This window comes from Anabas testudineus, chromosome 16 (assembly GCF_900324465.2).
Source record: "Anabas testudineus chromosome 16, fAnaTes1.2, whole genome shotgun sequence".
Classification (NCBI taxonomy): domain Eukaryota; kingdom Metazoa; phylum Chordata; class Actinopteri; order Anabantiformes; family Anabantidae; genus Anabas; species Anabas testudineus.
Window position 1 is genome coordinate 20,699,486 of NC_046625.1, and position 20,363 is coordinate 20,719,848.

A 20,363-nucleotide genomic window follows, 5' to 3' on the forward strand; every position below is an offset into this window, starting at 1 on the left:
TGGTAGGCAGGTATCCCCAGAGTGGGTGATAGGATGACTCTACTCATGTCTTTCCATAAACTGCTTCATTGCTCCTTGACTGGATGTAAACACAGTGGTGATGACTGTTAGACACTATAAACTGACATAAAGACTAAACATGCTACACCTCAGTTCAATACCTGCTTCTACTCTATTCAGTTAGTCAATATTGCTACAAGAGGACGAACCACAAGTGCAGATTCTGGACTTTTAAAGGTTGTTTTTGCACATAATTATATATAAGACATAAACTAAATCCAATTACATGAACTTGCAAAAGGATCAAATGATATGTGCATGATCTTTACACATGGATGTCATAAATCTCTCAATCTGATCTCCAGTGTATAAATCTGAAAGCACAAGGGACAAGCTGCTTAAACAAATCTTAAATTAAACCATGAGAACAAACTGTAGTTTGAGCTAGGCACAGGGCTCATAGCCACTTTTAAAATGTTAGTAAAAGTATCGGACTTACTGTTTAACACACAGACTGAGCTGCACAAGACGTGTCCCTGCAGCTGAAGAGGGGGAGTAAAAAGAAAGACAGAGAGTGGACGGAGTAAGGGGCAGAGCGATGACAGAGCCTGCACAGACACTAAAAGACACGGCTGGGATACATTCATGTTACAGTCTGGAGCTTCTTTCCTGCTCAAAATCCTCTTGTTACTCAGTGTTGTCATTTCTTGAGAGACTTTGATTACAGGAGTTGAAACATTGGCTTTATAAAAAGAGGTAAGTAGCTTCATTTCTTTTCTCGCACATGTCTGTTTAGCTGCTGGATCACTGCTAGCTTTATTTGTATTATTGTGATATAAATATATATTACATATACTGTATATTTAAATATAATTTAATATAGGTATATGTATATTTATTTATGTAGTAGAACTGATGTTGTCTTAAGTGTTTTTTAAATGAGGAGAAAAAGGAAACACCAGTTTTGTGTTTACTTAAGCTCCAGGTTAGGAAGCAGCTTAGTTTCCATCACCTACATCCTGAAAAGTCATCACACTGATGCACAAAGCAGAGATCAGCTCCCAAAACTCTGTTAGCTACCTGCTGTTTTTTGTATTTCATAGTAAACCTACTGTTTCGGCTCTAATTCACAAGAAAGCATGAGAGGGGTGTAATGGAAACCAACAGTGTCAGAGCTCCTATAATGATTTATCTCTATTTTGAAGGCATCATAAAAAGTGTTTTTTTCCATGGACATGAAATGAATCATCTCCTGACACTGAGCATTAAAAAGTTACAATACTCTACTCACGTGTCCGTGTCAGTGCACATGAATTCATACTGAATAGTTGTTGACCTCCAGTTAAGAAAACACCTATGGGAGCGACGTCAAACATATACGAGGTCAGAGGTCAACAGCTGTATGTGGGATGCCACATGGATACAGTCTCAGGTCTGCAGTGACCATATACATATCTGTGTAAGACGGTGAGATGTTCCAGAGCTGGGGACAGAGTTGGTGTCATGACCCTGAACAAAGCTCAAACAGCTGTTCAGAACTCCACTTAGAAAAACTGAAATTCTAGTAGCTTACACACTGAATGATGAATGAATGGCTCTCACGGGGGCATTATGGGGCAATTAAAACTACACTAAAGTAATATTCAGCTCTCTTTAATCACCTCACACTACCATATTCAGAAACCCATTCATATGAATGTTTGTGATGGCCAACAGGAACAGATGACCCTTCTGCAGCCCACACTTATTGTATTAAGTAAAAGGTAGACATACAATTTTAATAATATTCTTTCTGAAACTGGCCTTTTATCTTTTGGCTCTATAAGGCCATGCTGTCTGAATTAGAGCTATATACACTAAAATGTCAAATCTAAAAACGTTTAGATGGTTTGGTTTATTTCACAGAGAGTTTTGTGTTTGTTTTTATCTGTGGTCCTTTGTTTGGTGGATGGAGAATACGGTGATACCGTGTATTACCACAGATTCAGTTTGCCTGCTACCTGATATCACGATCGCTGTGAATATTTTGATTCAGATTCAAAGAAATTCCATAATGAAAAGAGCACATTTCCTTTCTGCCTTTTTGCTGTCTTGCACTCCTCCATGCTGGTGTGTGCTCTGCGTGCTCTGTCCTGTGTGAAAGTTTCTGTCAGCTCTTGTTTTTGTTGCTTCATGTCTCCACAACTGCAGCAGCTATCATCTCGTGTCAGAATGAGGTCCCTGGCCCTTGGCCTCCTCTGCCTGCTTTTCTGCTGTAGTGCAGTTAAAGTGGACAAACGCCGTCCAAGACCACTTGTAGCCAGGAGGCAGAATGAGACTGCTGGCCAAAGCAGCACAGTGGGTAAGTGATTGTTAACCAGAAAGTGTTATTTGTCACTTTGTCTAAGTCTAAAGTACAACATTTTGACTTAAACTTAAACTACCTGCTCACAACCTACCATCATGTTATTGACGACAGAGAACCCTTGCAAAGCCATCCCGCTGGATTTTGTCTTCGTCATCGATAGCTCCCGAAGCATCCGGCCCAACGATTACGAGAAGGTCAAGACCTTCATCATAAATCTGCTTCATTTCATCAAGATTGGCCCTGATGACACAAGGGTTGGTCTACTCCAGTACGGCAGTGTTGTGCAGCCCGAGTTCTCCCTCAACACTTACACCACTAAAGCTGAGGTGGAGCAGGCAGTGAGGAACATGGAGCACCTCGCCACAGGGACCATGACTGGCCTGGCCATCCAGTACACCATGGAGACCGCCTTCACTGAGGAACAGGGTGCACGACCAGCAAACCTGCACATCCCACGAATTGCAATGATTGTGACTGATGGGAGGCCTCAGGACTCAGTGGAGGAGATAGCAGCTCAGGCGAGGCAGGCAGGCATCCAGATCTTTGCTATCGGAGTGGGAAGGGTAGACATGACTACTCTGAAGGCCATAGGGAGTGAGCCGCACTCTGAGCATGTTCACTTAGTGGCCAACTTCAGCCAGATAGAGACCCTCGTCTCCGTGTTCCAGTCCAAACTGTGTGGAGGTGACAAATCCCAACTACTTCTCTGTTTATTCCAATGTTTTTCTCATTTTCACAGGCACCTGTCTCCTTTAGTTTGACTGTGTGTATTGGTGCATATCCCTGCATGCGTTAGGTTCAGAGATGTGTGAGGTTGTGGACCATCAGTGCCAACATATGTGTGTGAGCAGCCCTGCTTCGTACAGGTGCAAGTGCAGGAAAGGCTTCACCCTCAATCCTGACGGAAAGACGTGTAAAGGTGAAGGAACTCTTGGTTTCTTTCTTCACTTACTCCGTTAGCACTGCCTGTCCGGCACCAAACAGAGAGAATTACATTCATCCAGCTGATACAAATGAACATCACCACTTCTCTATCTCTGATGGATGTTTTTAAAAAGCATGTTTCCCCTCTTTTTCTTTTTCTTTTTATGATGCCACCCAGAGATTGATCACTGTGCTGACGGCACCCATGGGTGTGAACAGGAGTTTATGAATACTGAGGACTCCTGTGTGTGTAAATGCAGGAAAGGCTTCACACTCAGACCTGATGGGAAAACGTGCAAGCGTGAGTGTGTTTGTTTTAATTACTTCTAAGAATCTGTAATGAAGCTTTCATTTTGCAGACTTCACAATAGGTGACTGTGGGTTTTCTCTCCATGTTGTCACTCCATAGCTGAGGATACGTGTGCTGTGGTGGATAATGGCTGTGAACACATCTGTGCAAATCTGCCCGATGGCTACGAGTGCCGCTGCCATCCAGGATATCAACTAAATGAAGACCTCAAGACATGCAAGAGTAAAACCTTCCTCTTTCTTCTCTCTATCACTGCTTGCTTTACTTCTTCTACATTTGAATATAACTTTGTATAATCTTACCCAGTTGAATATGCAAGAAGCTGCCTTGTGCAACATGTGAGCGTTTGATAGTCTTCCAATCCAGTGATGTTCTTCCACCCACTGCTGGAAATTGAGCTTTTTGCTCTTCTTCAGAAATGAAGTGGGAGAGATTTATTGATGGAAATGTGCTTTTGCAGTCACTAGAGCAGCTGGTGAACTGCGGAGGTGTATTCAGGGTTTCAGCAGTAGAAACAAATGAAAACAAGAATGATTGCTGGATCTTTCCTCTCCTGGGCTCACAGCTTCTGCACAGATCTGATTCCTTTTAAGAGTGAATCTTGATTTTGATTGAAAAAGTTTTAAATTGCTAGAAAAGAAGAAGAAATCACTACTAATTGTAGATATTGTAGATATTGTAGTGGTAATACTAGAAGTCAAACTACAGTAGCACTGCACATATTCACAGTTAAGAACTACTAAACAAAAAGTCAGGCTGAAGCCACATTAAGCTGATAAAGCCAGTCTATAAAATAATCTAAACCAATCAGTATTCTTTCCCCTCTTTTTTTTTTTTCTGATGCCACCCAGAGATCTATCACTGTGCTGACGGCACCCATGGGTGTGAACAGGAGTTTATGAATACTGATGACTCCTGTGTGTGTAAATGCAGAAAAGGCTTCACACTCAGACCTGATGGCAAAACATGCAAGAGTAAGTGTCAAGAACTTCAAGTACTTCTAATTACCTGCTGATATTTAAGAAAATTGTCAAGAGTAAGAGTTTATAGCTGTTACATACATTCAAATGTACAATGGCAAGAACAGTATGTGACCCTTTTGAAATGTAATGGTTTTCTGCATCACTTATTATAATAATTATATAAACAAATACTAGTCTTTCGTGTCTTTACAGCTATAAAGAAAATATGTAATAGTGGCTAATTGGAGTCAAGAAAATCATTTAGAGGGTGTTGACTAAAAATATTTCCACTGACAAAAACCACTCAAAGAAGAATGTGCTTATGTGAGCCATGCCTGGCCAAAGGAAGCTTTCAGAGGATCTACGATTAAGAATTGTTTGTTTACATAAAGCTGGAAAGGGTTAAAAAGTGATGTCAAAGACTTTAGAAATTCACCAGTCTACAGTTAGACAAATGGAGACACATTGGGAGTGTGGCTATTCTTCCAAGAAGTGGGTGGCCAGTCAAAATGAACCCAAGAGCCAAAGAAATCTTAATAACGAAGTAAAGAAGCAACCCGGAGTGGCAGCCAGACATTTGAAGGCAGTATTAGAACTGGCTAACATCTGTGTTCATAAGTCTACAGTAGGTAAAACATTGAACAAGCAGGGTGTCTATGGAAGGACACCATGAAGGAAGCTGCTGCTTACTAAAAAAAAACATTGCTGCACACCAGAAGTTTGTCAAAGAGCACATTGACACTCCACAGCAGTATGGGCAAAATGTTTTGTGGACTGATAAAACTATATTGAACTGTTTGGAAAAAACACACGGCACTATATCTGGCATAAAAAGGTCACAGCATATCATCATGAAAACAACATCCTAACTGTAAAGTATGGTGGAGGAAACATCATGATTTGGGCCTGCTTTGCTGCATCAGGGCCTGGTCAGCTTGCAGTGATTGGGGGGAATATAAATTCCCAATCATAAATTCTTCAGGAGAGTGTCTGTACATCAGATGAAACTCTGTAGAAGTTGGGTGATGCTACAGGACAATAAATGAAAACACCGAAGCTGAAGTCCACAACAGAGCCCACATGATCCACATCACAATATGATTTTGAATAAATGAACATATTCAACACCTAAAGTATGAAGGAACTCTTTGTTGAAATACTAAATACTAAAAGTCCTGAATTCTCCAGATTCATACATTTAAAAATAATAATATCAATTGATACTTTATTAATTCCTTTGGGGAAGTTCTTGTAGACAGGCAGTACCCTCAAGGCGCCAAGGTTTGGGCTTCATTGTCTTGTTCAGAGACATTTCAACATATGGCCAGGAATCGGGTGGAACCAGGAGTCGAACCACTAACCATTTTATTTTATTGTCTCAGTACCCACACCCTGATCTGACTATTTCCTGCAGAGATTGATCACTGTGCTGATGGGAAACATGGCTGTGAACAGGACTTTATAAGCACAGATGACTCATGCGTGTGTGGATGTAGAAAAGGATTCACACTCCGACCTGATGGCAAAACATGTCAGAGTGAGTCTGAGCTTATTTACTATAAATATTTAGTAAACTAAACACATAAAGTGCATAATGTGATTATTATACTTGTGTAATGCTAAGTCAACAAAAATCTAGTTATAATCTTTAATGTATTTTTACATGCTGCAATGTTTTTCTCCCTTGCTCCAGCATTTAAATGTTACATAATATGGAATGAATTTTGAACCTTTGAGAGGTCAGATTTAATCCCAGCGCTAACACACAATAAAAATCTATTTTTACCTCCCCCCAGATTAAGGGAATATGCTGTGTTTACCATCACAGTGCACTCAGGTCCTCTGATAGTTATGACTGTGGTTTTATAGTTTTTGTTGTGGAATCGACATGACTTAGTCAATCACATCAAGGACTAACAATAGTTTACAATTCAGAGTGTAAAAATGGTCACTTTAATATTTATGATAGCTCTTTCCTTTGTGTGCCAACACCATTTCTTTTCTCTCTATAATTACACTCACAGGCCTGGATCTGTGTCAGACAGTGGACCATGGCTGTGAGCACCAATGTGTTAGCATCAATGACTCCTACATCTGCAGGTGTTTCGAAGGATATATGTTGGGTGAAGATGGGAAAAGCTGCAAAAGTATGGTGCTAGACTTTTTAGATTTACTGTACACACTTGCCTTTAAAATTTGACTTGCCTAAAAATGTAAAAAAACTGTTTTGATGTTTCCGATAGAACCAGAGTGTGGCGATGGAGTAATGGATTTAGTTTTTGTGATTGATGGCTCTAAAAGCCTGGGTCCTGCCAACTTTGAGCTGGTCAAACAGTTTGTAAATGGCATTGTGGACTCACTGGACATATCTAAGACAGGCACACATGTTGGCCTCCTCCAGTTCTCCACCAAGGTTCACACAGAGTTCACCCTGGGTCAGTACACCTCAGCGCAGGACATCAGACAGGCTGTGACTAGGATGCAGTACATGGGGAGGGGCTCTATGACAGGCTCAGCGTTACGTCACATGTTTGAATCCAGCTTTTCAGCCAAAGAAGGCGCCAGACCAAACACCCCACGTGTCAGCATTGTGTTCACTGATGGAAGATCTCAGGATGATGTTTCTGAATGGGCTAATCAAGCAAAGAACTCTGGTACATTTACTTTTACATCCACATTTTACTATCCACATATTCATATTTCAGCTTGATAATTGCTTATGAATGCTCATTTCTTTTACATCAGGAATCACAATTTATGCCTTGGGTGTTGGTAAAGCCATTGAACAGGAGCTGAAAGAGATAGCATCAGAGCCTGCGGAGAACCACTTTTATTATGCTGAGAATTTTGAAAAAATGGGAGAAATTACTAAGAAGCTCAAGTCCAGGATATGTAAAGGTACTTCACATAACAGTTTGTCAGTTGACTAGTGACTCTATTTGTGTGAATGTAGGCGTAGCTGGTTGTATACAAAATTGAACAAAATTATTGGTAACCTTCCCTTAAAGGGAAAACCCACAAAGCTCACTGAAATAACTTGAAACTGAGTGGACTAAAATTATCTGTTGACAGGTGCAGAAGTCTCATTGAGAGTTACAGAAATGGCTTGATTGCAGTGAGCAGCCTCAAAAAGGTTGTGCAACAAAATATTAAGTTAAGGGGACCATCATTTATGTCCAGGCTAGTTTCATTAGTTTGTTTAAAAAAAAACAAAAAACTGTTGAACCCCAACTCAAAAGTACATTTTATTTTATTATTGCTTTTGTCAGTTTTAAGTTATTTCAGTGACCTTTGCAGGGTTTTCTTCTTTAAGGGAAAAGTGTTAATAATTTCGTCCAGGTCTGTATGTGTCAGCTCTATGATAGACTGGCAATCAGTCCAGGGTGTGCCTACTGGTATCCACTGACAGTAGGGATTGGCTTCAGCACCTTCGGTTTAGATAATCAATAGATGGACAGATTGTTTTTTCACTGTTTCACTCACAACTCAGCATTCTTGAAAATGTTCAGTAAATCATTTCTTCCATCAAGATGGTGCATCACTGCCACCTGCTGCTGTTATTACAATTAATGATCCAAACAGCTCCAGACATTGTCACACAGCAGCACTATGCAATCCATATAACTCACCAGTTATGTCTACTGTGCCACATTGTGGAGTCCTGGCTGTGTCTCATACATATTCACACATACTACATTCACTACAGGCAAGGACAGGCAGGGAACCCCACAGGGAGAGATTTCAAAACACAGGGTGAGAAAAAGGGTAAGAGAGAAGATGAGAATAGAAAAACAGATGCAAGGACAAAGATATTTTCTCATTTCATGTATTCTTTCCCTACAGAAAAACCATCTGATGAAAGCATGTGCCAGTGTGAGAATGTAATAATGTTTCAAAAGGAGGTCACAGAGAAGCTGAGGAACCTGGAGCAGAATAATATCCTTTTCTCAAAAGCTGTCCAATCCACACTTACATAAACATCTGATGGAGGAGCCTTTTTAAACTTTGAATCACACTGGAAAATAATATAGTGTGGAACTAGCATAATTACTCCAACATTATGTCCACTAAAGCAAAAGAAAGTACCTCAAAAAGTGTACTTATCCTCATCTTATTTTATTATGGAGCCGGGCTGTTAATGCCTGGAGTGAACAGCACAGACACGGGAGCTGTAAACTGGAACACTCTGGTAGATGGACGGTTACAGCACATGCCACATAACCCCAGTGTCCCAGGTTGGAGCCTGGCTGCAGACCTTTGCTCAATGTCTCTTCTTCTGCTTTTCCTGTCCACTTCTTCACTTGAGCCTATCAAGTAAAGTAAAAAAAAAAAAAAAAAAATAAATAAATAAAAAGCTGGTGAGGCTCACTCTTCTAACCAATCAGAGTATGTTATTAGTAGCAGTTATTTATTGCAATTTGAAAATTTCGATTGTTGTTGTGTTATTAGCATGTGCATCTTTCCTTAACATGCCTACTTGAAGCCATGTCAAAGAAACTGGAGACACTCGAGACCCAAATTGCGCACAAATGAAATGCAGAGACTGGTCCATCCGTCTTCCAAGCTGCAGTGTGGCATTCACAGCATCCCTTTAATGCTGCTCAAGAAGCTACAGTGGAACATATTCAAATGTAATGCTTTCTACTGAGGATATTTGTATACTGTTATACACAAGACAATGTATTTTCAGGTGTAATATTCTTTGTTATGTAATTCCAAGTCAAATAAACAACTCTTTGTACAGGAAGGTTTTATGAGGTTTTGTGGTTTAGTTCCACAGAGTTCATGAAAGTAAATGGAACCAGTCTAGCAAGAAATATGCTGAAGATATGCTGCTATAAACATTGCCACAAGGTGGTGGATCTTGTCCACAGGGGACACTCCTATAGAGGGGAGGACGCACACTTCATGCACACGTTTGCCGCCTCCTCCAGTATGAATAGTGTGACTGTGAGCAGGAGGCAGTCAGGGAACATGAAGCAGTAGTGCCTGCACTGCTTAGCTGCACGCTTACAACGGATTGTTGTCTGGAGCGAGAGGGCAGCAGGCCATGCATGAACACACAACCAGGCAAGGGGAGATAATGGTGCCCAGCTACTCTTAGGAACTAAAGAGAGTGTAGCTGTCTGTGTCCTCACTGGCAGAGAGCACAGAGTGTCTGTCTTTGCTAACACAGAGTAGTGGGACTTATATTTGATCCTGTATTAGGTTCAAGAGTTTTGTTCATCTCAGCTCTTCTTGTCAAACATGGGGTGCTCATCATCCAGTGCACAGACTGTTGATCAAGAGAAAAGACCAGGTACAAAGCCGGAGGAGAGCAATAAAGATACAGCAGGTAAGTGGTGATCACCGCTGCAGAGTCTGAATGTGTCTTTTAGTTTTAATTATCTGTGTCCATTTCAACTAGTCAGCATTTTCTCAACTTATGTGCAACAGTTGCTGTAAATTACTTGCACTGATTAAAATCTTGCCGAGGGGTGTGTGACTGTGCCGGCAGGTCTGGTACACTGTGTGCTTTCGTGCTTTACACACTGCAGTACCTCACAGAGAGAATTATACTCGCTGATTCTTTTTCTCAGGAGTCTTCGGCATTTGTTCAGCATTGTTCATTTTTTTGCCATACACCCTGAATTACACAAAAAAATGACACCTGAGAAGGAGCTTGCTTGTGTGATCATGTTCGACTCATTCCATGTGCACTGGGCAGGTAGACTAATCTAGATGGGTAACACCTTAAAAATGACTGCACGTAACTGTGCAGCACGAAAGCAAACCGTGATTTTTTTACAGCCTTTCAGCCTCAGGCAAGAGCTGCAACCCAGCCTGTTAGCTTTCACTTTGCAGTAATCTGACCTCTTTTCTGCAAGATCTGGTTGATGTGTCTATTTGTTTCACATTGTCTCCTCCTTCAAACTTTTCCAAAGTTGCAGGTTACCTACATTCTCACCTGTGTTTGCATGAATTCAACGGAGTGTTTGGAATGTGCTCCAGGAATTTACAGCTTTCAGGCAAACTAGGTGGAGGATTGTGAAGGCAAAGAAGGAGCCATTAGAATCCCGCATGTACTTTTTGTTTTGATTGCATCTCCCTACATGTACCAGTTGCTGCATGTTGTAGAAAGTTCATGCAACTGCTTTTCCTTGTGAGGAAAGGATGTACTGTAGTAGTAGTAGTAGTAGTAGTAGTAGTCAATACAAATGTTACACATTTGTCATCGCTTTCATAGTTCATCTGTGTTAATGTACAGTATTTCCACTATGTCACTGTATGATGTTTGTATGAGGCCATTGTCCTTCTGGCCAGACCTTTCCAGACCCTTACATCAGCCTAACTAGAGACTCAAGGATTGTAGTCCTTACTCGGGCAGGCTTCTCTAAATGTGGCTGAATGGGTGGGGGGTTAAATCATACAGTATACGGTCTGTTGAACAAACCAGCTGTGTGCCATCCAAGCCACCACTGGTCCCATCCCCTGTCCGGGGCCCCTTGTCCTGTCCACCCCTCCTCCCGTCCTTGTGCTTCTGGCCAGCCATGCCGATGTTTTGACTGGGATCTCTGTCATCTTTGGCTGCAAAATCGTGTTGACACACAAGTCATCCATGCCTGGATAGGCTGTCTCTGTCTCGGCACAAACACAGACCAGCGTTCAGACAACAGCTCTGGTATGGTAGTTGGTATGTGATAGGATTTTTGGGTAAAGGGACAGAGGACAGATGGGGAACATGTTGGAAAAACCAGTTTAAAAGCACTTCATCTTACTCTACACTCTTATTCACGTAATACTTTTCCGTGCTGTGTGCTCTTCCACTGGTTCATTTTCATTTGAGTTGCCAGTCCATCACATTCCCTTCCACCCATCACTCTCAGCTCCTTTCACCCCATCTGACAGACAAATAAAATCAGGAAGCTGCAGCGTCCAACCTATCCACTAATTCAGCCAAGCGTACATTCCTAGTTTGCCTCATTTGTGAACAATCACCACAGTAGTTAATAGTTAGTAGTTAGTAGTTAGTGATACAGTAGTTAACTGTAAAATGAAAATACACGAAAGCTTGCAGATTGTTGTCATTGTAGTTGGTGTGCAAGGAAGTTCCTGACATTTGAGTTAAAGTGTTCATGCCCTCCATTGTTCCTCATCTACTATAGTTTCTCCTGAGACTTATTCACACCACATTTACAAGAACAGGGTTCAGGGAATATGACATGTATTTGATTTCCTCTGAGAGTGACTTGCATGTCCTCAGGGTTTTAGACAAACACAGGCTTCAACAAAATCACATTTTCAACTACGGAAATTAAAAAAAAAAAAAAAAAAAAGGTTTCCTCAGCACGCGCTCCATGTGCCATGAATTAAGTTGCAGTTCTGCTCAGTTTTATGCATTTAGTGAGTTAAAGAATGTACGAGTGCTGGAGAATGACAGATTCAGATGCTCTAGTGGTTTGTTTCTCAGTGTTGTCATGTAGTCAGTGTTACAAATTAACAGGACACATCATCAGCTGAAGGGATGGATGAAGACTTGTTAGTTCCACATGCTTTTCACTCACAAGTGCTTGTTTCTTATCCCTCAAGCAGTCACAAACGGCATCATCGCAGAAGATGCACAAACCATCGAGGACCAGATGCAGCTGCCAGTGCAGACTGCCTTACCACAAGATCTTCAACCAGGAACTGATGATGAGGCAGGGGATGTGTTAGTGGCCATAGAGGCCCAAGAAGACCTAGGCTCTGGGGAAGACCTTCTGACTGCGCCTGAACCTGCTGTCCCTGAAGAACCAGCTTCTGAAGCTCCTTCTACTGAACCTCCTTCTACTGAAGCTCCTTCTACTGAAGCTCCTTCTACTGAACCTCCTTCTACTGAACCTCCTTCTACTGAAGCTCCTTCTACTGAACCTGAGGCTCTTCTAGTCGGGGTGGAGGCAGTACCCCCTGTGGAGGAAGTTGCCCCCATAGAAAATGAGGTAAAAGCCCTTGTTGAAGCTACAGGAGAGGCAGTTGATGTTGTAGCGGTGCAGGAAATAGCCCCTGCTGTTATCGAAGAGGTGCCTGCTGTGCCAGCTGAGGCCACCCCTGCCCTTGAATCTATCCTACCAGAGCCAGCAGAGGCTGCAGTGGTTGTGGAAGAGGCAGTAACCCTGATCACTGAGGTCCCTGTAGAAGAAACTGTTCCTGTGGAGGCTCTGACTGACACTGTGGCACCAGAGGCTGCTTTAGTAGAACCAGCTCAATCCATGGAACCAGGGGAAACTTTAGCACCGGCAGCAAATGAAATTGCAGCACCAGGTGAAGCTGCAGTACCAAGTGAGAATTTAGGGACAGCTGAATCCTCAGCACCTGTAGAGTCTGCCCAGCCTGTTATAGATAGTGAAATTGCTGCAGCAACCATCCCAGAGATGCTGCCATTAACTCCAGTCACAGCTGAGGTCCAAGCTGAACCTCAGGCTGCTACTGAAGAGGCCTTGGACACTCCTGTGGCCCCTGCTGAGACTCCCCCACCAGCAGAGGCATGCGCAGACGCCACCCCTGCACCGGCTCCAGAAGCTGAACCTGCTACTGCTGAGGCGGCCCAGGTGGTAGAGGCTCCAGGATCCACAGTGGAGACCCCTGCAGAAGCCCCCCTAGCAAATGTGGCCTCAGAGCCAGTGGTGGACGACACAGCCCCGACAGAGGTCACCCCAGCACACTCTGAAACACCCTCAGCACCAGCCCCTGCTGCTGATCCAGCCCCCGAACCTTCACTGGAAGGTATGAAACACTAACACATCAAGATTACTCTTCTTCTGATCCTAGATCAGAATAGAATCTACATTCAGAAATGTATTAGACACTTAAATCTGACTTTCTTCATAGTCTGCATGTGACAGCTGACAGATGCCTCTCTTCATGCAGATACGTGATGCCTTTGTTAAAGACTATAATGTGCTGAGGCAGGTTATGATCAATTTTTTGTTCACTGATGTACTTGACTGAACACAGACTTTCCGTGCTACTACGCTGACACTGAATTTAAGGTGTCGTAGCATCTTTTGTGCTCACTATGCATGAATGACAAATTCTGACAGTGTTTGGGTGGAAGTCAGTGCAGACAGTAGCTGAAATACGTGAGAAATATGTGCAAAACTAAGCATGCATTGTGCTCTAGTCATGTGCAAACAGGCAGAAAGTGACGAGAAGGAAGAAAAGCTGAACACGTATGACTGACTCAGTGATGAACTAATGTAAAGATCTTACATTTACATCCAAGTAAACAATTCACGTGTGACATATGTCTAAAGTAAGAAGACAGTTTAACAACATCTCCCCTTTAAATGAGCTGCCATTGGTAACTACACGGGTATCCAACTAATGCATGGTTAACAGCACCAAACTCTCAGTAAATCATTTAATCCCTCACACAGGTTCCTGTGTGATTCCTGTGATTGGTTGGACCTGACAGGATGAACAGGATATTGTTGGGCCTGTGAGGCTGAACAGATAATGCAGTCACACACATCTGGCTTGATCGTCTTGAGCGTGTCCATTATAGCAGGCACATGCACAACAGTTCTAGTCACGCAGCGCTCTCTCTTTGCGCTCTATTGTCAGCTGCGTACAGAATAATCATGCCATGCTGCTTGAAATTACGTAAGACAATGCAAATGCTCTATAGGACTGACTTGATTTCAGTCAGCATCCCAAAATTTTAGGGTTTCATTCATTCATATGCTACTGCTAGAAACCTAATCTCATTTCTGAATCAAATTTGCTTCATTACAGATACATGTGCACAGATTTGGCTACGATATGAACCATGTCAAACGTTATCTCCCCACTAGGAGAAGTGCCCTTTACACGAGGCAACTGACCACTGGAGGTGCAAGTGGTCAGTTGCCTCGTGTAAAGGGCACTTCTCCTAGTCGAGCCTGCACCCCACTGTTGACTGTCAGAGAACATACTGTACTTCTAAGGCAGAGACTTTCCCCAGGGCAGCACATGTACAATGCTGGGGAAGACGTTGCATAACTTTTATGAGAGTTTCTCTCTGGAGGCTATGCCATGTGCAGGCCAGCCTAATTACCATACAGCATGCTGTGTGTGAGAGCGTGCAGAGGGCAGGTAAATCACGAGGTAAACTAGCTCAGCAGAACCAGATGTGTTTCAGGAGGAACGCCAGCTCTCAGTGTTTCTCCTCTGCGGACCGTTGATGATGGTGAAGTTATGTGTCAAACTATTTCAAAGTGCCCAAAACGTGACAGACTAGAACATGGCCACCATTGAAGTGAAATGCCATGTATTGATTTCTTCTCTGTGTATGTGTGTGCAACAGAATCCTCCCAGGAGACTGAGGGCGAGAAAAGCAACAAGGAGGACTGAGTTGGTAAGAGCATAACCACAACGCACACTAATGCCAATGCAAATACTGCAGGATCAGACTCTTTACTTACTCCTAGTGGGGAGTCAGTAGGTTCTCTTTAATAGTTTCCACTGCAGTAGTACTGTCTCATGGTTGCGTGTTCCTCCCTCTCTTTCAGGTAATCTGCAGGGATACTGAAAACGTCTGAAGCTACAAACACAGGATATAGCAAGAAAACATGACATTTACAGTGTTGTCTCATCAGCTTTGACCAAACCAAATGACACCAGATACATTAATATTCAACGTGCCTTAATAACTTGTTTTATAGGAAAGATCAGGATTCTTCCTACTTTTGCAAATATAAAACCTTTATGATGAGTTTTTAAACTGAAAACCTGACGTGCCTGTAGCTACACTGTGTACTGCATATGTAGGTTTTAGTACTCAAAGTACTATAACAACACTATAAAAACACTTAGGGCAGGTAACATGAGATTAGACAATAGTAGTGCAATACTCGGAAATCTGTGAACTCTTAATTTGGAGCACCAGTGGAGAGAAATATGCTTATTTGTGCTTTCCTTGACTATTTAAAGTAGCTGCTTCTGAGGAATGCAAGCCAAACACAGCAATTGTGAATTTAAGTGTGCAAAGAGAGTCAGAGACACAGAGACATTACATTGGGCGGATGAACGACATGTGTACAAGAAGGACAACGACGCACGTGAAAAAGAGTCGAGACATAAGGAATCTTTGCCAGGCTGAGGATGCAGGTGATCCGAGTACTGTCGTGTCATCTTGCTGTTTCATGAATCCACGTTGTGCAGCTGCACCGTCGCTGGCAGATGTTCATAAAATCATATTCCTGAAAATAAGGCAGTTTCCAACTACACTTACCGCCACAGATTATATGCAGTACGGATGCAGCACAGTATATCTCCTAGTGTACAGGCTATTTACATTGTGATTAGATCTACATACTGAACAACGTGCATGTGAAGATAGAACGACTACTAGAATGAACAGCCTATCGGAGAGGACACCTCCAACACCTTTGAGGTGCCTCAGGTTTGAATGAAGAAACTGTTTACAAGCCCTTTCATAAATAACTCTCACAATTATCCGTACTGGTGGGGCTACACGGTTTTGACAGATGACCGTGCAATGTTTTCCTATAAGATATTAATGTTTTGATGTCATTGTAATTCTCTACCTAAGAGTGCCTGAGAACGCCTACTGTTCGTCTTCAGCAGCACTCATTTATTATCATAAGTGCGACACAGTGAACGTGAGGCCTCTCCTCTCTGTCGTCTGAGATTAACATCGTGGCAACAAAAGCTTGTTTTGATGTGTGATATTTTCATTCATTCCTCTGTATTCTTTCTTTGTAATATATTTACTCTGAGCCTTGTCTATATTCCTGCTAACCCTTTAGTGTACAGAGGAACGTTTAGGATTAAGTCTTTTAACTGAAATGACATTATACAGTGGTTCAAGACTGGCCTTTAGAAAGTTTTTATTGTCATATGGTCCATGTATCCACAATGATCCCAACTGATTTGATGAGTATTTCAGTTTGAAATACTACATTTTTTTATTCTTCTCCAGAGATACTGCGAAAGTAGTCTATGAAATAAAAAATAATAATCATATCATGTGCACAAAATTTGGCCCAGCTCGACCGCATGAATTGATACTTTTCTAAATATGAATAGTAATAAACGTTAGTCTGCTTTCTAAAATATTCTTTTGCAACTCCTCCACGTGACATCACCTGGACAGGGTTTTTAGATCTGATGAAGTCATCTGACTGCTCATTATACGGAGGATGTAGTCTTGGGTGACCTGCACTTTCCTCCTCTGGATGACACATCTGGAGGACTTCCTCAGTTATAAGTAGAAAGATATTTAAATACTGGGAGGGCAGAGGGGAAGTTTAATACCATTCATGTATATTTATTCCTCAAAGTAGAACTAGAACCATGTGGCCCTTTAACACTATAGACACAAGTACAGGGTGTGAGCCTGCAGCACCAGAAATATTAACATTCTTAATATGCCTCATAATTTATATGCAAAGTCAGTTAGTGTGCTGAGAAATTAATGTACATCTGAAGCTAAATGTATCTAATACTATGATAAACGGCCTATGCTCACAGTGACTGTTAAACAGGATTAGTTAGGTAAATAAATGGAATTGAAAACTAACTGATCATTCATCATGCGGCATAATGAGAGAGGATACCCTGTCATGGGTAAAACTCGTGAGTGTAAGGGTGGTAATTTTATCCAATACAACCAACGAGCTAAGATACTTTTCAGCTATTGTACATGAAAGATAAGCAGAGGGGATTTCAAACGCACTGTTGTCTCCAAACACGTCTCATCAATGTTAATGAGGAGAAAGAGCGTTCTGAGCCTGACTGATGTTAGTCTGTTCATGACAGCGCTAAAGCACTTTTAGTTCTACAAGAGATGATACGTCAGTAATAAAATGATTAGTGCTACTATAAAGCATGTGGGAATGATGCTTCATTCATTGTGCTTGGTCGACAAATCAAGGCACGTTTATGTTCTCAGTGATCCTGGGTTTTTTTGAGTTGCACTTGTTTTACAGATGGTCTTGTTAGGAAGCGTCACTCAGAGGGCCCAAAACAGCAACAGCTTCAATCTCAACCAGTCCGTCCTGCAAAGAAAGACAGAGACAAAGTGGAGAAGGTGTACCGCTCTTAGTTTGACCAAAGAAATCCATGCAAAACCAGCATAAGTCTTGAGGACACACTTACTCTGGGAAGAGCTGCGACTTGATAGGCGGCTCTGGCTGGGTAGTTAGTTCTGAAGACTAGAGAAAGCAACATGTTAGAAGAGACACATTCAAACGTGTTAGTAATGAAACATGAGGCCGATCTCAGTCTACTACTACCAGTACAGTGACCAATATAATATAATCTACTTCAGTGGACAGTTGCACAGGAAGAAAAGCACAGGCGTAACGTTACATTAAATCTTTTGGGAGAATGTTCAGCTTTATTCCTGTACTACTTCCTTTAGTTGGCAAAAAGTCACAAGTATAAAAGTCAGAAGTATAAATCTAGGAGAGGATACATAAAAGCCCTACACAGCCTTTATACACCTAAGTATAAAATTGTTAAGGTGCAATCAGAACTAATTCTGCTTATTACTAAGATTTACTTGCGTGGACTGGCGCAGGAGGAAACAGGAGATAAGGTAGGTTTATCAAACATTTTACTTAACTTATCTATTATTAGTGCATGCTACTGTTTTCCTACTCTTAGTTGCTGCATGTATCATTTCTCTGTGCACTTATAAGACAAAAAGATAAACAAACACGTCAGTATTATCCCCTCTCTCCCCTCTATGGACTTAGGAGAACCTCAAGATTCAGAAATTACTGTGGGCCGACCTGTTTCACACGAACATAAATGGAAAGCAAATGCCCCAGTAGGCTGAGGGAATTTATGCCACTGTCACTGTTATTAGTTCTGGTGTATGAATGAATCCTGGGTAATTTCAACACAGCTCCACCTGACTTCAGCATGAGACGCATGAGAGGAGTGTGGATGATCAGGAGTTAGAAACTCAACATGTAGAGGAAGAGAAATAGGCTTTTTTTACTTTACCAAATTTCATGATAAAAAAAAAACTGAGTAGCCAGAAATGACTTAACACCTTATGGAGCCTCTCAAAAAACTGGTGATGCTCATCAATAGCTACTATGGAGAAAATCAGCAGTTCGTTGCTTGTAAAAATAAGACCTGACAGGATCTGTGTTTCTGAGCTCAACAACCAATACAACAGGCACTCGTGGTTGATGCAGGTCATCTGGACTGTGCTGACACCCAGTGGAAATATGCGGATGGTACGACTCAGGCAGTGAACCTTTGCTCGTGAAGTCACGTAAGAAGTATTGTGACGGGTTTCTGACGACAGATGATCAGAATCGAAATGACACGACACCAGTGCGAAGAGGAAACCCAATCCATCAAACTTACACTGCTTGTAAACATCGTTGACCTTAGTGAAGTCGTTCATGTCCGCTAAGAGCACTGTGGTTTTCACAACTGCAGAGAGCAACAGAAAAAGAATTAGACTGTGTGCAAAAAATAAATAAATAAACAAATAAACAATAAATAAAATGCAGGAGTTCTCACCGTTCTCATAACCACCTCCAGCAGCTTTAAGGATTTCACCCATGTTCACAAGAGCCTGGGGAAAGAAAAAGAGTCTCCTTAATATCCTTTATGTGGCATTTGATTTGGATTTCTTGATGCTGACGTGGTTTCCTCTTATGCTGTGATCATGGTTGGTTTTATGAGGGGCCACCTGTCTGGTCTGAGCCTGAACTCCACCTTGCACCAGCTGTCCACTGCCAGGATCCATCCCCAGCTGTCCTGAGATGTACACTGTCCGATCTACCAGCACTGCCTGACTGGGAGACAAACAATCATTTCAAGTAAAGACCGGATCAGGTCTGATCCTGATGGACCGACTTCAAGACTCGTCTCACCTGTACGGACCGATAGCGGCAGGAGCCTTCACTGTGCTGATGATCCTCCGGATCAATGCAGCCATTTTACAGGGAATATGTCAAAGCCAGTGAATGAAAACAGGATCAGAAGAAGTGGATCAGCGAGCTGCAGAGAGAAGAGCAAAGAGCACCGGATCACCAAAACACGTCAGCGCCGCTTTGCCGTAAAACACGGTTTAGACACGCAAAACATGTTTTAATAGAATTCATCTTAGCACTAAAGGTGGAAGAGAAGTAATGCAATAGTTTCAAAGATAAAGAAAGATGATAATCTGACTAGAAAGTCTGTAGATCACACAGCCCGAAACAAACGTCACACCACCAACGAAGGGAAGGCGAACTCTCCTCTGACCGCTACGACCTGCAAGAGCTCGATCACGTGACCGACGAAGACCAGGAAGCGGCGCAGTGGTCCAGTAACATCCTGTGTCCTCTGCAGGACAGGGAGGAAACAATAATGAGTGCAAAACACTCAGTTTACAAGTCTTTAAAAACACACTGTGCACAGAATTCAAGTACTGCACCGCAGTTAAACATCAGGTATTTTACTACAGTACTTCGATTTTCTGTTTACTCCAAATGACCAAAGTTTGAAATTAATCATTAGACAATCTTCTCTTTTCTTATATTTTCACCTGTTAAAGTTTGTCGACTAAATGTGGACTAGACTCAGACTCAAACGGCATTTAATTCAGTACTGTCTAAAATGCAGACTTTTCTTAGTTGACTGTTTGGCTTTTGTCCTTTAACTGGATTTTATGAGCGTGTACCTGGCGTCTGAACCTGATCACCTGTGCTTGTTGTGGAGTCGTTTGTTGTCCTGCTGCAGTCTGATCGTGCACTATAGTCTCATGGTGAGACATAGTGTCTTCATGATGTCTCAGTGTTCGGGTTTACTCGGGTTTACTCGGCTGAGTTCGTGCAAACACGTGACGTAG

At 42.1% G+C, this 20,363-nt stretch overlaps 3 protein-coding genes across 5 annotated transcripts; 2 read left to right on the plus strand and 1 right to left on the minus strand.

The window, feature by feature from the left end:
• Nucleotides 1-661: 661 nt before the first annotated feature.
• On the plus strand, nt 662-9,076 carry LOC113170251 (matrilin-2). Its single transcript, XM_026372268.1, has 13 exons — nt 662-756; nt 2,191-2,341; nt 2,459-3,031; nt 3,144-3,266; nt 3,450-3,572; nt 3,681-3,803; nt 4,433-4,555; nt 5,958-6,080; nt 6,568-6,690; nt 6,787-7,197; nt 7,289-7,441; nt 8,387-8,479; nt 9,021-9,076. Exons 2-13 carry the CDS (start codon nt 2,212-2,214, stop codon nt 9,074-9,076), a joined length of 2,154 nt encoding a protein of 717 aa, XP_026228053.1. The 5' UTR covers nt 662-756; nt 2,191-2,211.
• A 423-nt stretch (nt 9,077-9,499) lies between these two features.
• On the plus strand, nt 9,500-16,528 carry LOC113170522 (fibrous sheath CABYR-binding protein-like). 2 transcript variants are annotated; one of them, XM_026372634.1, is made up of 4 exons: nt 9,500-9,878; nt 12,113-13,285; nt 14,847-14,897; nt 15,052-16,528. In XM_026372634.1, exons 1-3 carry the CDS (start codon nt 9,791-9,793, stop codon nt 14,891-14,893), a joined length of 1,308 nt encoding a protein of 435 aa, XP_026228419.1. In that variant the 5' UTR covers nt 9,500-9,790; the 3' UTR covers nt 14,894-14,897; nt 15,052-16,528. The 2 variants fall into 2 exon arrangements, with proteins under 2 accessions (XP_026228419.1, XP_026228420.1); XM_026372635.1 differs by having other exon boundaries at nt 12,116-13,285.
• On the minus strand, nt 16,376-20,309 carry LOC113170523 (2-iminobutanoate/2-iminopropanoate deaminase). Of its 2 annotated transcripts, none has more exons than XM_026372638.2 (8): nt 20,217-20,309; nt 19,703-19,858; nt 19,405-19,531; nt 19,221-19,326; nt 19,049-19,103; nt 18,890-18,958; nt 17,663-17,718; nt 16,376-17,562 (listed from the first exon to the last, which is right to left on the minus strand). In XM_026372638.2, the coding sequence occupies exons 3-8, from the start codon at nt 19,467-19,469 to the stop codon at nt 17,503-17,505; spliced, it is 411 nt and encodes a 136-aa protein (XP_026228423.1). In that variant the 5' UTR covers nt 19,470-19,531; nt 19,703-19,858; nt 20,217-20,309; the 3' UTR covers nt 16,376-17,502. The 2 variants fall into 2 exon arrangements, with proteins under 2 accessions (XP_026228423.1, XP_026228421.1); XM_026372636.2 differs by having other exon boundaries at nt 20,196-20,270.
• Nucleotides 20,310-20,363: the final 54 nt, after the last annotated feature.